Source organism: Branchiostoma floridae, chromosome 1 (genome assembly GCF_000003815.2).
Source record: "Branchiostoma floridae strain S238N-H82 chromosome 1, Bfl_VNyyK, whole genome shotgun sequence".
Taxonomy (NCBI): domain Eukaryota; kingdom Metazoa; phylum Chordata; class Leptocardii; order Amphioxiformes; family Branchiostomatidae; genus Branchiostoma; species Branchiostoma floridae.
In genome coordinates this window covers 8,268,254-8,282,872 of record NC_049979.1, presented here as the reverse complement: position 1 = coordinate 8,282,872, position 14,619 = coordinate 8,268,254, and the positions used below count along the sequence as shown (strand labels likewise).

Genomic DNA, 14,619 nt, shown 5'->3' with positions numbered 1-14,619 from the left:
CTAGTCTATCTGATTGTATCCTTGATACAGTAGGAAAAGTTTCTCCTATTTAATCTGTCGTGTTATTTACAGATTTTGAGGCTGTGTCAGTTTTTTTTAATTACACAGATCATATCACTATATCGTAAAGTTACATTTATGTAATCGACTTATACATTTTATGTCGCACTCGCGAGTCAGCCTGACTTCGAGAGCACTGCGATTCGCCTGATTGATTCGGCGTTGCGCGTTAAGTAGAATGCGCTATACGATTGTCCGCAATCGGCCATGTGAACACATTTGGATTGGATTCGGGCTTGTTTCATGGTTTTGACGTCATACATACGGGTACAGTGGACATAAGACATACAACCATACCTACAACATGGCAAAAAAAAGTATGATACACGGATTAGAAAAGAAGTTTATGGGAAAGTTTGCTTGCAAAATCATCTTACCGCTATGGTTAACAACCGGACGCCGCAAGGTTCGCCGGAACATGTGCACCGGTTCTTTCCAAAAATCGGCAGTGTGGCAGAAGACCAACTGGTTAATTTTGGCAATATTGCCCATGAAAATAACATGTATGGTTTTGTTTCTCTCCTGTTGTTGGAGTCAATGTCCCAAAACCACTAAAAAAGCAAATATTCTACGAGAAAAACAGTCGGAAGCGTGTCTAAACAGAAATTTCGAGCTTGGGTCACTTCACTGCATGCAAGCATGGGCGAGCAGTTTTTTTAAACGAAACACAGACTTTTATTTCAGATAAATACGTGATGAAGTCAAATGTTTTGGTAGCAGTTTGCCTTATTTATGCAACTTCTGCAACAGATACATTTTATATAGTTAAATGTAGAGTATAATCACACCGCGCGTAACATTTCCACCCCCAGTCTAATAGACTATCCCAATGACCCCGTATGACCCAGAGGCCGCCACTTTCGTCAGTGTGTGTTGCGGACCATCGACGCGTCAAAATCTGACCAAAGCCGGCCCATTTCTCAAGTTTTAATCAATATCGATGTCGCTACATCCTTCAAAATTATGAGGTAGTCTGGCAACATTTTGGAAAAACTACGCGTGCCCGCGGTGGTCGTTGGAAACACGACGCGTGCCGCGGTAAAGAGTTTAATCCGATTGTGTGGTCGCGGTCGCAAGTTTGAGTTTAATCCGATTGTATAAAACTCATGTGAACACATTTTTTTTAATCCGATAGAAAATTTCAATCGGATTCCTTGTTTAACTCACTTGCAATTTTTTCATGTGAACAGGGTCCGAGGTGGATTGCAATCCTGTCCAATCCAATCCAAAATGGGCAATCCAATCGGATTAGTTCTGTTCACATGGCTTTGGATTGGTCATTTTAATCGGATTCCTCGTTTAACTCACTTGTTTTTTTCCCATGTGAACGGGGTCTAAGTGTAAACATGACTGAAACCATCCTGATACAAATGCACTGTATTAACGAAATCACAGAAAAAAAACAAAGATTGACTCCTCCCTATCCATATGCAGTTTGAAGTTCATGTGACAACATACAACATCATCCCCCAATGTTATGAAACCACAACCTCCAATGTGTAAGAAAAGAGTAGAAACAGATCAACAGAAACGATATCCCGGCTCCCGGGATACGAACCTGCGCGGAATCTGGGCTGCCAGATCACAAACCCAGCAAAGTAAACCACTATGTCAAAAGGCTCAGAACCGTTTGGCATAGTCGCTTGGCAGTGCTACTGTTACACATGCTTAGAATATACCTGTACTATATAATTCTAGTTGCAATAAAGCCATGGCCCTTGTCTTACTTTTATTATTACACTTGTACTTCTGAACAACTTGACCCAAATCTCAATTCTAGTTTCTTACTGATTAGATCTATAGCTACATGTACGACCCTTTCTTGACCAGTTTCTGGCACAGTAGGCACACATCACCTCCTGCTGTGGGAGAATCCTGACCCTTTCTGGCCTCTACTAGGCTCTAGGGCAGGTCTTCCTGAGAACATGGGGCTTGTTATTGTCGATGGGAGTGGTGTAGCTCTGGATCAAACTCTGACCACCCTACACTGTCCAGGTCTTCCGTAACCTGGGGTGATAACCTTCAAGGGCGGTTAGAGATCTCACTTCAGACTGATAAAGGTGCAGAAAGGTAGTTTCCCACAGTCTCACATAGACAACAACGTGTATGCGCACCATGTAAGGCTTCCAGGGACCTGTAATGAAAGGTTTCTGCTTGACAAAATGATGGCTTTGTTAGGTACATACATCTGTCTGTTTTGTGGTCACACATCAAAGATGAAAAAAACTAAACAATACAATACAGGGGAGGAGTAAACATTCCTCAAAGCTGTCCACATTTCATTTGCACATCTTGTTCTTTCTACTGTTTTAATGTGCAAGCTCCACTGTTTAGATACAATGCAGATAGATATGACCACAAGTTATCATTAAAACCATACCAGCCAGAACATACACACTTCAAACGACCTGTGAGTTTGGTCAAAAGGAATCCCTACAGAGTTACTCTATAGGAACTCTACCACCATCCATCACAGCCTGCAGGCAGCAAGAGGAGTCCCCTCCCTCCCACCTAGCCTACATAACAACCCTTCTGACAGGTAGATGGATACAAAATCCATAGCTCGGAGATCCATAATCCATGAAACATTGACTGGAATCCCCTGCTGTAAAATTTATCTCTCCCTTGCAGAGCCTGCATGGGGAATTCACACACATCTGGGGAGGCACACTCCTACTTAGTGCCAGCATGCAGATGGGGAATTCAGTCACATTACTAGTCAATTGGTTTGTGATTCTACCCTCATTACTTTTAATTTGTAGACCCTTTTTCTGAGGGGAATTTGCAGTCAAAAATAGCTGCTTGTGCATGGTGTGTGGTAGCCACTGATAGGCTTGATATCAAAACAGACTATCATTATCCAGTCTTGGAAAGCTATAACATGTAACCTAATCTAACCTCCAACTTGCCTGGCGAGAACCTGAACCTTCTGATCTGTAATTCTAAAACAAATGTACAGAATTGCTTGGCAATGCTACCTTAATCTGACAGTGGTGTCACTGGTGTGTATTATCAGACGTATTCAATATTCTGAGAATCATGCAAATCTAATAAATATTGACCAAAAATATTAACGGTTAGCAGTAAACAGATGAACAAGGCCATTGTATCATATCAATAATATGATTTGGCATGGCAATGTCATCAACATTTCTGCAACTGGGTAAGGCTATATTTTGGAAAACCTAATCCTGAAACAAACCAGAATCCCTACTTAGCTGTTTTCGTGACAGAGGACAGATCTAAATCAAGGGCAATGTTTACTCATGTCTGCCTAAAGCTGATAGGAACCCTTCCCTTGGTAAAAGACACTGTTTACATTACTTTGAAATTGGCTTTGAAGGACTTGTTCTTGGGAAACAAATTTCCACTGGCACAAGTGTTTTGTCTCATCTATATTCTCTAAGGATACACAGATACTCTCTACTGTTTTGTGATCTTCTGCATTCCTGCATTAGCTGAGAGGCAAATGTAACATTTTTATGCCCAAAGCCACAATGTTTAACAAGCAAATTCCCAAGCATTTGACAAGGGGAATACGACAACCTATAAAGGAATGAATTTGACACAAGCTCTTTCAAAAATAAACTGAAATGTTCTTATGAAAGACAAGGTTTACTCAAGTTTGCATGGCAACCTCTTTCCCTTTGTAGGGAATACTATATATCTGAACATCTGGGAGGTTTCATACAAACCCTTGACAGCTTATTTACTTTGTGAACTGTGACCCAAGGTGAGCAACCTTTCCAAGGAAGAATTCCTCAATGAGAAGACAGGAAGACAGAATTCTTTGGAAACATAAACTGTCTGAACACTCTTAAGATTTTGTTGCACAACAATTGGCAAACTATCACTGGTAAACACTGAATTGTTACTTCAAGTGCAAAGACGACATTACATTTTACAGCTGATCAGGAGATGTGTACATACTAATATGACTATCACAAAATGAAAATAGGAGGTCTTACAACCTACCTCTTCCAAATCCTGCAACCACTTGAAAAGACTAACTTTCTGCCACCAGTTGGGACAACAAAGCTTGCTTGTGGTATTTTAAAAGAAACAGCAGTTGTTCTTTAGGTCATAGGAATCAGAATGAAAGCAACAACACAAGATCCCATCCATTATTCTCAGTGTTACCAATACCAGCACAGTGTGGTACAAAGAATGGATGGAAACCTTAATTTTACATGAAGGGATCGGGTCCAGCTAGTGTGCCTTTTGAACCCTAATTCTTTCCAAATCAAAATAATCCCAACACACCAATCCATGGCACAGACAGCACATTTTCTCGCCTGACCTCTTAATCACACCCGCCCCTGATACTACTGTCACGAATGCAACTGAGCTTCAACAAGGTATCTTTGATCTACTCTTTTGCTATGCAGAAGAGCATGGGATTTTGACTGACCTGAATTGAAAACGAATTGCAAGCAGACAGGACTTACACTTACATACATTACAATTTACAGTAAGCTGCAGTACAACTGAATTACCATTACCAGGCAGCTATTACACAGGGCAGTAGTATCAGTAGCAGGAATGCTTCACAATCAGTTATACATTCAGGAAAACTATACTTTGAGCTATGTTTAGTGAAGTAAAAAAAGTCTTTCTTAAATAAATGGGTTCTCAGTCCTGTCATTGTTCCTATTGTATGGCGCATGCAACAAGCTTTCTACACAATACCACTGTGCGCAAGAACATACAAAGCCTTAACAAGTCTGCAAGAATAGAACGAAAAGTAAATAGACACTGAAAAGGTTTCAACCTTGTTCTAATGCCAAGCTCCTCCCCGGGCTAAAGGCTAGCAGTGCAGGGATAACCACAGTAACAACAGCCAGTGTGCCAGGATTTCATACTGATGCTCGCTTGACGTCATGACCACCCGTTGGTGCGCCGTACTAGCGCTGCATTACAAAATTCCAGCTCGTTCCCTCATTGCCTCAGCCATCCCCCAAGCAACTACATCCACCTTTTCCGTCGACTCAATTTGTAAGCCCCACTTGTCCCATAATCAAATTGCCGTTATCTTGACAATACTATTATGCAAACACAAGTGACCACATAATTGCATGAAGAAAACCAAATGAAAGAGCCCACTAACCCATTCGGATGCTAGCCGGTGTTGTCAGGGCTGCCTGCCTTTCTACGGTTCAGAATTCTCTGTGAGCACACCCTCCACAGTTGGGACCACGTGACCAATTAGAAGTTGAAAGGAGGCAGACACCCTCCGAATTGTAAAGGAATTTGAGGGTCAGTCTCTATCATGCAGTGTGCATTTTTTTCGACTGGAGAAAGTCAAGTGATGTGTTAGGAGGAAGGGAGCATGGCAATCTAGTCTGGGAATGTGTTCTATGTCCCCACTAGGGGCCCACGCTGCTGCTGAGGCCCAATTGGGATGGAGCTGGAGGGAAACAAAACTAAATTTAGTGTAATTCAATCTTTCTGGCCTGTAACTGGTACCAGATGTAGCTTGGGTGTCAGGGCCACAACTAAAGACCTGGAGGGACAGTTCCAGCCCACAAGGAAAACACACAAGGAAGGCATGTCACAGTTTCAATGAATCAACTTCCGAGCAGATTACAAGAACATTTTCGGAGAGTTAGTCAGGAAGGGACGATGCCAGAAGGAAACTGTTGATGATTGAGGCTGGAGCATGTGGTCTGTGTCCAACTGGGGCATTCTTTCTGTTTCTGAGTGACGGATAAAAACACAGGCTGGACCAGGGAAGGAGGCAATGAGAGAGTTGCAGAAAAAGAAAGCTTTTTGAAGTTCTCTGGGAACAGACTGACTTTTGATTAACTGATATGATCACTGGAAAAATAGGCAATCATCTAATGGCTATTTTCCCATATGTGGCTTAATGATGCAGCATCCAATCTAGATGAATGGAACAACTGCATAGATAAAAAGCACAGATAGGAGCATGGTACAAAGACATCTTTCCAACTGAGTACACCTCCTATCTGATTTAGCATCCTGATCAGCTCAGACCATCCCTAACATTACACACTATTGTGTGAAGAGATCCATATGTTGTGCCAAAAGGTCAATGATAGCATGTTGCCAACAAACCAAACAAATACATCAAAATACACACTCACCTAATGGTAGGAATGGCAGAGAACTACACCCTGGCCTGCAGGAATGCTATCTACAGCCCAGCTACAACAAGCAATCAACACCTTGGTAGGGAAAATGATAGCATCAATTCCAGGCTATTCCAACAGCAATTCTGAGGGCCAATCAGGTCTCTTAACAATCATGTGACATGGTCGCCATGGCTACAACCAGCCCTCTTCTGAGGTGGATAAATTAGGGTGACTGGAGCACAAGGCCCATAGGTCCAACTGGGTGTAACCCAAACAGCTGGGAGCCAAGGGACACCCCTGTTCTATATCTTGCAGCTGCCCTCTAATTCTACAACAAGTGCACTGCCCAGTCCAGAATTGGGTTATGCCATTTAACGAGATGAGGTCAGTTTACCAATTAGCCCATCTAAAGCCTCTGTCAGCAACACAATAATGAAGATAAAAAGTTCCACACTAAAAAATCTACACTTTGAACTGTAAAAGTTTTCTGCTTTGACAATCCATCAAGGAAGAATACTGCTTGATTGTCTTTAATTTTGTTTTATTGTATCTACCTGCAGTACTTGTACTGTAAGATATTCCTAAAGATCTTTAGATAGAATAGAATAGATTGAGGTACTTTCAACTTGTTGACCAAAGTGAAATACAGTCTCGTCTTCAAGTTGTAGCACATACTCCATCTATGAACAGCTAAGATATTGCAACTTTGTCGAAACCCATCAATGGCATGCCATTCCTGCAGAATGTATATTCAGCACCGCTACTGTACTAAGTCCATCATTAAATTTGCTTCTACTTGCATGAATTTAGAACTAATTTTTATTGCCATTAAAGAAGTTAATACTAATTTCTGAACAGCAAGAAAAGGAAATTCAAGTCAGCAAATAGATAACTATTACTTAAATCATGCAAATGGTCAAACTATTCTCCATCTCCAAAAAATGGGACTCACTGGAGGCTTTGACTGAATCACTCAGCCTTCTCCAGCTCTCAATTTTTGTTGTTGGTTGGAGAACAGTCTAACCTTTTCCATAATGTAAATCACTTAACTTTTATGCTAACTGTATGTATTGTTGCAGATATGAATAATTGCCATTGTTTAACCTATTATATATGCTTATGTATAACTGCATAGATTTTTCACAAAACTTCTCCACCTCAGTGTTAACATAACCATTCATCCGCCTTCAAAAAACATTTCCCCAGTGAACAAAAAACGCAATAATAGCAATATCTGATAAGATGACTTTAATTATTTAAGGCCCGTTGATACATTCACAATGTAAACAAGGTAATAACCAATGCTACAACTCACCAGACATGGATGTGTCGACATTGTACCTCATTCAAAATGCAGACCTACAACCAGTAACACGGAACCGTTTCCACATCAGAGGCGACTGAGCATGGGTGGAGTTCCTAATGGCCTTTTGGTGCTCTTATCGAGTTTACTGTCATGGAAACGGTGCTCTCAGCGCCACATCCTTAATGGCACGCTATATCTCGGCACACACACTGTGCAGACATTCGCTGATCCAAGTTCTAATGATTGCCACGGGACTTCCCTGCAGGGAATCAACTGGGATCTGCGTGCAAACCTTTCCACCTGTACCCATATTACCATATCTGTAGCCACAGCTTATCATTCAAAATCCACACCCTTGGCTTCTAATGGCAAACAGGGATGAACTTTCAACAACACAAAATATTTCCTTAATTTAAAGTTAATATTCCTTGAAAATATGGTAGCCAGGAATAGGATGTTGGGTTCTTAAGAATGATAAAATATCTTAATCGGAATTTACTCCACCTTTCAAAAAAAGATCAACAAAAAATTTGTCATGGCTGCATGTTGAAAAATATCTAGTTTTACTTAACATCAAACAAGTGAAAAGATGAGTCAACTACTCCTATGACTAAAAGCAGCTTTTGTAGCAGTATTGTTGATGTGAAGGACATGTTATTGTTGCAATTCAAAGAAATCATAATAGCTGACAATGAATGGGACAAAAAAAGACTAGGCCTGAGGCAAAAGAGAATAATGCAAAAGGACTGCTGATGTTCAATATTCCTGGATCAAGGTCACTTGACAGTATCACAGCATCAATACATTTGATAAATGAATTGAACTAAGCATCTCCAATATCTCTATGGTAGAGACATATTCTTTGGGCACACATAGCAAAGTGTCCCCCTAGCAAAGCTGCCATGGACTGCACTCAACTAAGTCAACATCAACAGGAAACATACCTACCTAATACAGCCGAAAACTTGCTACTGTAACAACACCCCATGTCATGTTCAATGGTGAAGCCATTGTTTAGTTCCAGTTACATTTTGTGGTTAGACACATATCTTCAAGGTCAAGTGTATAGTCTTTAAGAAATCTACTTCAAACCCAGCCTGTCAGCGGTGGTTCCACCCACATCATATTTTCATCACATGGTTTCTAACAATATAAAAACAAACAGTGCATCTCAAGTTTAGATGATGAACATGCCCTGATTCTAAAATGGACACAGCAAAAACAAATAAAGAATGGTATCTATAGAAATGGGTTTCACTGTTGTTTTTCTGAGGTCCACGCTACCAATGTACATAAACAGACCACATGGCCACAGTATCATTTCCTACAAGACCCCAAAGATACAACTATCACTTCCGTATACACTGCAAGTTCATACTACTGTAGCTTAGCAACTTACCTTTTCTATAATCCTATATATACAGCAGAGGAAAACACAACAGCTATGTGGGTGTCACCGTGTGGATGTTTCTGTTCTACGCTGCACGTTAGCTCCCCATGGTGTCCCCCTGTTCAATGTGCAGTCTACTCAGCTGCCCCTCAGTCCACCACACCCTGACCTCCACACAATGAAGACCACTACAGGACTTTTGACTAACTCTTCAGCTCTGTCCCTCACCATGGCCCTACATGGTAATCTCCAGTCAAAAGGGTCCTTATCACTTGTAACAGCTGGTGGGGGCAGATGGCACAGAGAGACTGTTACGACATTTGGAAAGCGCGCCATACATCTCTGTAGGAACATTTCAATCTTTTTAGCACACTCAATATTTCTTTATCTGTTTGCCATATGCCTCTGCACTTTTCTGATTAGCAAGGTCTATTACCTCAAAAGCTGTTGACATAGCAGCTGGTCAGCTTGGTTAATACAGGAATCTGTTTTGTTTAGCCACAAAACCAATTCGTAAGATTATGTTTCATTTACTCAAAAGACCAAAGTTTCATCAAAACCTTTTACCGGTTAAACTTTTCCACCATTACCCCTTTTCCATAAAATGGTCAATCCACCTAGTTTTGTAGAGACCCAGATCATCTATTGCAGTACCATGATCTCCATCTGCTGTCCTTGTGCTATTTCACATGATTGCCCCCAATCTCAGGTAAGAAGCAAAAAAGGGTCAAGGCTGATGAAAGTTCCCTATTTGACATTCTTATTTGCCATAGTGGCTTCTGGTAATAGCGGCTTCTTTATGTGGAAAGACCTCAGTCCTGGAAGACACATGATGTTCTGAAGGTCTAACTTTGTTTCATTTCAACTTTATAAATAGTAAGAGGAATGATGGAGGAGAAGGAGAAGCAAACAAGAACAATTCTATGCATGATATCCTAATACACCTTGAAGCTATTACCTGTGATGTAAAGGTAATATATGATATTGTCTAATACTATTCATATACTTCTACAAAAAAATCATACTGAGAAACTTGTCACAAATGCAAGCAAAAGACTAAAAACACAACCTTCTCCTAGGAATATTACCAGTCATAGTCTAGACAATGAAGGCAAATAGATAGAGCCCAAAGTTCTATTCATGGTGTCAACAGTTATGAAGGTATCTTAATGATATTCATGATTCAGTAAAAGCCCAAACACCATTCCCACTCTTATCAGGCAATCTGCAGTGTACTTAATGGCTGTTTTATGGAATAGAGTGTAATAAGGCTCAAGCTGCCTTTATTACTGTCACATCAACATTAATTGATTTGCATAAATTACCCATATCCACGCTACTAATTTGATGTATTCAAACGCCAGACAAATTGAATTAACCAACCTTGCCACCTGTCACACCTTTGATGCTACAAACGTCCCGAAACGGCCAGCAACACCTTTTAGGTGTGAGCGTTGTGGAGTGCTTTGTTGCAACAGAAGGGAATGAAAGAATTATGAGAGGGGGTGACAAAACTTGCTCCATCAATGTTCCAGCGTGACTAATCTTTCTGATTTCCAAAGGGTAAGCATGAAATCACAAAGAGTAATAGGCTGGCTACACAGCCCTGCTTCTCCCAAGGGGTACATGCTGCATTGATGAGGTGGGATTATATGAAATTAATATGGGGTTGTTTCAGCAGTTCAAATGGACAGGGTAGAAGCGTGTCATCACATGCTTTCACGGATCATCTAGACAATGTACGGTAGTTAAAACCTGATTTTTAAGTGATATTTTTTTAATCTGACAGTTTGATATGAAAAATTTCCTTTGTGAAAAATCTCATGTCTATGTATGCACATTTGACAGATACTGTTCAGCTAGTATGATTGCATGTACATTTATTACTTTACTTACTTTACTTTATCCTTCCGCTTATGCCTGGGGGGGCGTCGCGGGGAGATGTAGGCATCTGTCTTGAGCCAGGTGTGTAGCCTCCAGAAGAGTCAGGCCATGTACATTTATGGCTAATAAAAAAACTTCAAAGAGGAAATATACTGTCATGACATCAGGGGCAATCACCTTGTAATTCCTTACTACTACTAAAGGTAGTACTGAAGACTTCCATCAACTGAATCACCTTCTTTGAGGCATGAATTGAGAACTATCTTTATGAAAGAAATTCATGAATGAGAAGGTACATTGTAACTCCTAATGGGATTCGCTGGAAAGGACAGACCTTTACCCAGAATTTCCATAGGGAGTGCCTTCAGTGACAGGTGCAAGGCTTGCAGCACACCCAGGATGGATGGTTGTGCTTTGTGCGAATTTTCATGGACAAAGCACAGTCTGGTTGAACATACTAGGGGATAAAGCAAAAAACAAACCCTACAAAATGGAGACATTTTAAGGTAGAAGTAAAAAAGGAAAATATTTGTCCCTTGAGGTCTGTACTACCATCTGCATAATTTCAGCCATGACCTGTCATGAAATTTAATGAGGATTCGGGTTGGATGTGGTTCAGTATGGACTCTTGTATTCTGTAGGCTGTACAAAGAAATTCAGGCGGATGGAGATGTCGATGGTGAGAAGTCATTGCAATTTTCTGCATGACGTAGGGCAACGCTGGCTTTCAAACAGAAAATGCTTAGTATAAGTATGGTAACATACTCAGATCTTGTAGTACAGGAAACTAATATAATTCGGCAAAGTTTCTTACAGTAACACACATCTCGTAGAACAGCTTGAGCTTGGCTGTGAAATTACACTCATCTAAAGAATTATGCAAATAATACCTAAATCAGTCAGAAAATTACAGGGCATGCAAGATACAGGACTGTTTGATAAAAAGCAAGCTACATCTGAAGGGATGGGGGAACAAAAGAAAGGTCACTTGAAACTGGATCACACTATTTGCAACTGTAGAGCGGCATTGTGTTGGAGGAGCGCTGCGACAAAGTTGTTGGTGGGGAGGGGGGTAGGTGGTGGCAGGTGGGATGCTGGGTCATGTGTCACACCACAAAGAGGTCCAGATTCTGTCTTTTTGAAGATGACTCATGTGGAAAACAGGTGACCCAGGGGGGCACAACCAGGTAGCAGGGTAACCCATGGCGACACGCAACCAAGTAAAGCCTATAGTCCTTAACTCACAATGAGGCTGCTTATTTTGTTCTTGAAAGAAGTATACCGGTAATCTTAAAGAAAAAAAGCTGAAAAGTCAAAACTAATGTTTGTATTGGATGTAGATTCCCTCCATTCAAGTTAACAAACTTTCTACATATATATGATACATTCTAAGTAGCAGTTCATTTACTTTTGCCATTAATTAGGTAGTAGGAGTCAGAATGGAAATGTGTTTTCGGTGGTGTTAAGTTTGTGGTTAAAACAATACTGTAGCACAAAGACAGATATTCATAGAGTCAGGACTTACAATGAAAGTAAAACCATGGTAAACATTTCAAGATTTACGGTATGCAGAAAATTTGAAAAGAAGACCTAAAACAGCATGTAATGGTCTTACCTGATGGTTCCATGTACTTCAAACCAAGGAGGTTTAAAATCCTGTTCACACTATTTTCAGGTAGGTCAAGGAACTTCTGGTTCTGCAATCTTTTGAATATGGTTTGAAATCATCATCAAATTAAAACTTTTTGGAAACTTTGCCTATGGTTTGTAATCATGATCAGAACAAAATAAATCTGCCTTCAAAATTTCATAATCAAAATGGTACTTTCATTTGAACTTCTGTAGAAAACCATTGCTTTCAGTGCTGAAAATACCTGCCTGGCCCTTGGCTACTGGTATGGCCCACATAGGTTGACACAGAACCTGTCAATCACAACAACCATTTAAGAACAACTTGTGTTTCTCCTGATAGATAACATCACTATTTAGGCACCTCATGTTTCAAGCAAGAAAGTTGTTTGGAGAGGCTATGTGCATACAAGGTATGCAACATTGTTACAGCCTTTTCTACTGTCATCTCCCCTTCAGTTAACATGAAAGGATGTGAAAAACAATACCGATGAAAGGACATGAATACGACAACCACGGAAAATGAAGCGTCCACTCTTTCTTATTCAAAAGCTGTCATGGGTCATATACTGGGGGAAACTACTGTCAGTTGAAAAGGTCATTGAAAAAAGATTGTTACTCTTTACCTGGTCTCTGTTTCCACGTCAAAGGAGAGGAAGAAGTGCGGATACAAAATACACAAGTCAAAATAACCTCACGGTGTCAATTCACCACTGTCAACACCAGCACTGTTGGCATTACTTTAGCAACCATTACAGTCCAGTGACTTTTCTGGTCATCAACCAAGACCCTTTCCCTGATGGTTTTTCACACAGTATTGGTTAGAAGAAGAAGAAAAAAAGTTGATGACTTACTTAGAAAGCAATTTATACATTAGATTTATCTCCAATCAACAGCCAAGAAATTCAACTTATTGAGGCTAAGGCACTGTGCAAGTGTGCATTTCCTTACCTTTGTCACAGAAATGTAGTTGATTCTGGATATAAGAATATTAACACCATAAATGAAAACTACTGGGGTCAGAGTACTTGGGCCAAAGTCTCCCTAACTCCACTATGCTTTACCAGCTGAGATATTTCATCCGCCTTCTTATCAATCAACATCATACCCCACCCCTCTCCTCAATCCAATAAGCTGTGACTGGAGAGGATGTATTATTCATACTCCAATTCCCAATCATATCCATCAATGCAATAGAATACTCACAAGAGAAACACTGTGATAACAACCAAATGAGTGGAAAATCCAAAACAGACACATCTGTGGAAGTGGTCAAGGACTTGATTTTGAATTGGGAAACATGGGCACATATCCTTCAGTTCTGATGCTATGGCTACCTTTCCTATCAAGCTTTTTGAAATACATTCTGCCATAACTAGGGGATCCAAATTTCCATACATGATTCACAAAGATGCACTAACCTTTCTAGACTTGTTTCCTTTGGCGCTGTAACCAGTCACACTGCTAGCTCTTGAATCTGGATCAGAGCTAAGTCCTAAAGATGTTTCCAGGCCTGAATGCTGCCTTTCTTACAGCAACAAGGATACATCTAGCCTCCTTGTCAAAAGCTAATGTTTATCGAGCATTAGAGGCCTCAGCCCCAAGATTTGCAGAACAAGCAAAGTCCTGCACCCCTTATTGGGTCATGGAGGGCACCTTCATACTCAGATTACCTCTGCACACAAACTGAAGTTTGCTTTTCCCCTACTTTAATTAAGAATCCTTGTTGTAACAACTTTCGATGAGTGGGAGGAAAGTAAACTTGGCCACACTGCCTTGGACTTGACTAGGCTTACAGATACACGTGACAGCCAGGTCAGCGATTGTTCTTCAAGCCTTAGTACACTATGCCAATACCTCTGTGAAAAGAGTTGCACTATGAGAAACCTGTCCAAGTTTAGTGAGGCAGATTAACACATTGCTGTACAGAAGCAAGGTTACAAGTATCTACCTGTTTACACTTGCAAAATCTTGGTTTAAAAAATATCACATCAAATGAGTGATACCAACAAAAAACCTACATGGACACACACACACACACACACACATAATGATAACAACCCTTGGCAAACCATCAGTACTGAAAATCTACTGTTAAGTACTGATCGACTACTAACAGTAGAGTTTTAGTAGATTTTCCGTAAATCGGCTTCTGCTGTCCTTGGTAGAAAAAAATTTGCTGGAGAAAAGAAAACTACAATGCCTTCACACGAGGTAGAATTTCACAATATGATAGAACTGCCTAGCCTGGGTAC

The 14,619-nt window shown here is 40.5% G+C and overlaps 1 protein-coding gene across 8 annotated transcripts in view; it reads right to left on the bottom strand.

Moving 5' to 3' along the window:
* LOC118419693 (nephrin-like) overlaps nucleotides 1-14,619 on the bottom strand; it is an 86,821-nt gene that overhangs the window by 70,030 nt on the left and 2,172 nt on the right. Inside the window, exon 1 of one of the 8 annotated variants that reach the window (XM_035826300.1) lies at nucleotides 13,786-13,913. The exons of 1 other annotated variant lie outside the window; for it this stretch is intronic. Coding sequence is in view for 3 of the 7 variants with exons in the window: in XM_035826258.1 (XP_035682151.1) it covers nucleotides 12,351-12,363 (13 nt within the window). In the remaining 4 variants the exon portion in view is untranslated. Of the gene's footprint in view, nucleotides 1-4,831; nucleotides 4,954-5,167; nucleotides 5,422-6,167; nucleotides 6,276-7,470; nucleotides 7,493-8,860; nucleotides 9,026-12,350; nucleotides 12,379-13,785; nucleotides 13,914-14,619 lie in introns of those variants that run through there. 6 more of the 8 variants (XM_035826258.1, XM_035826291.1, XM_035826239.1 and 3 more) reach the window with 6 other exon arrangements.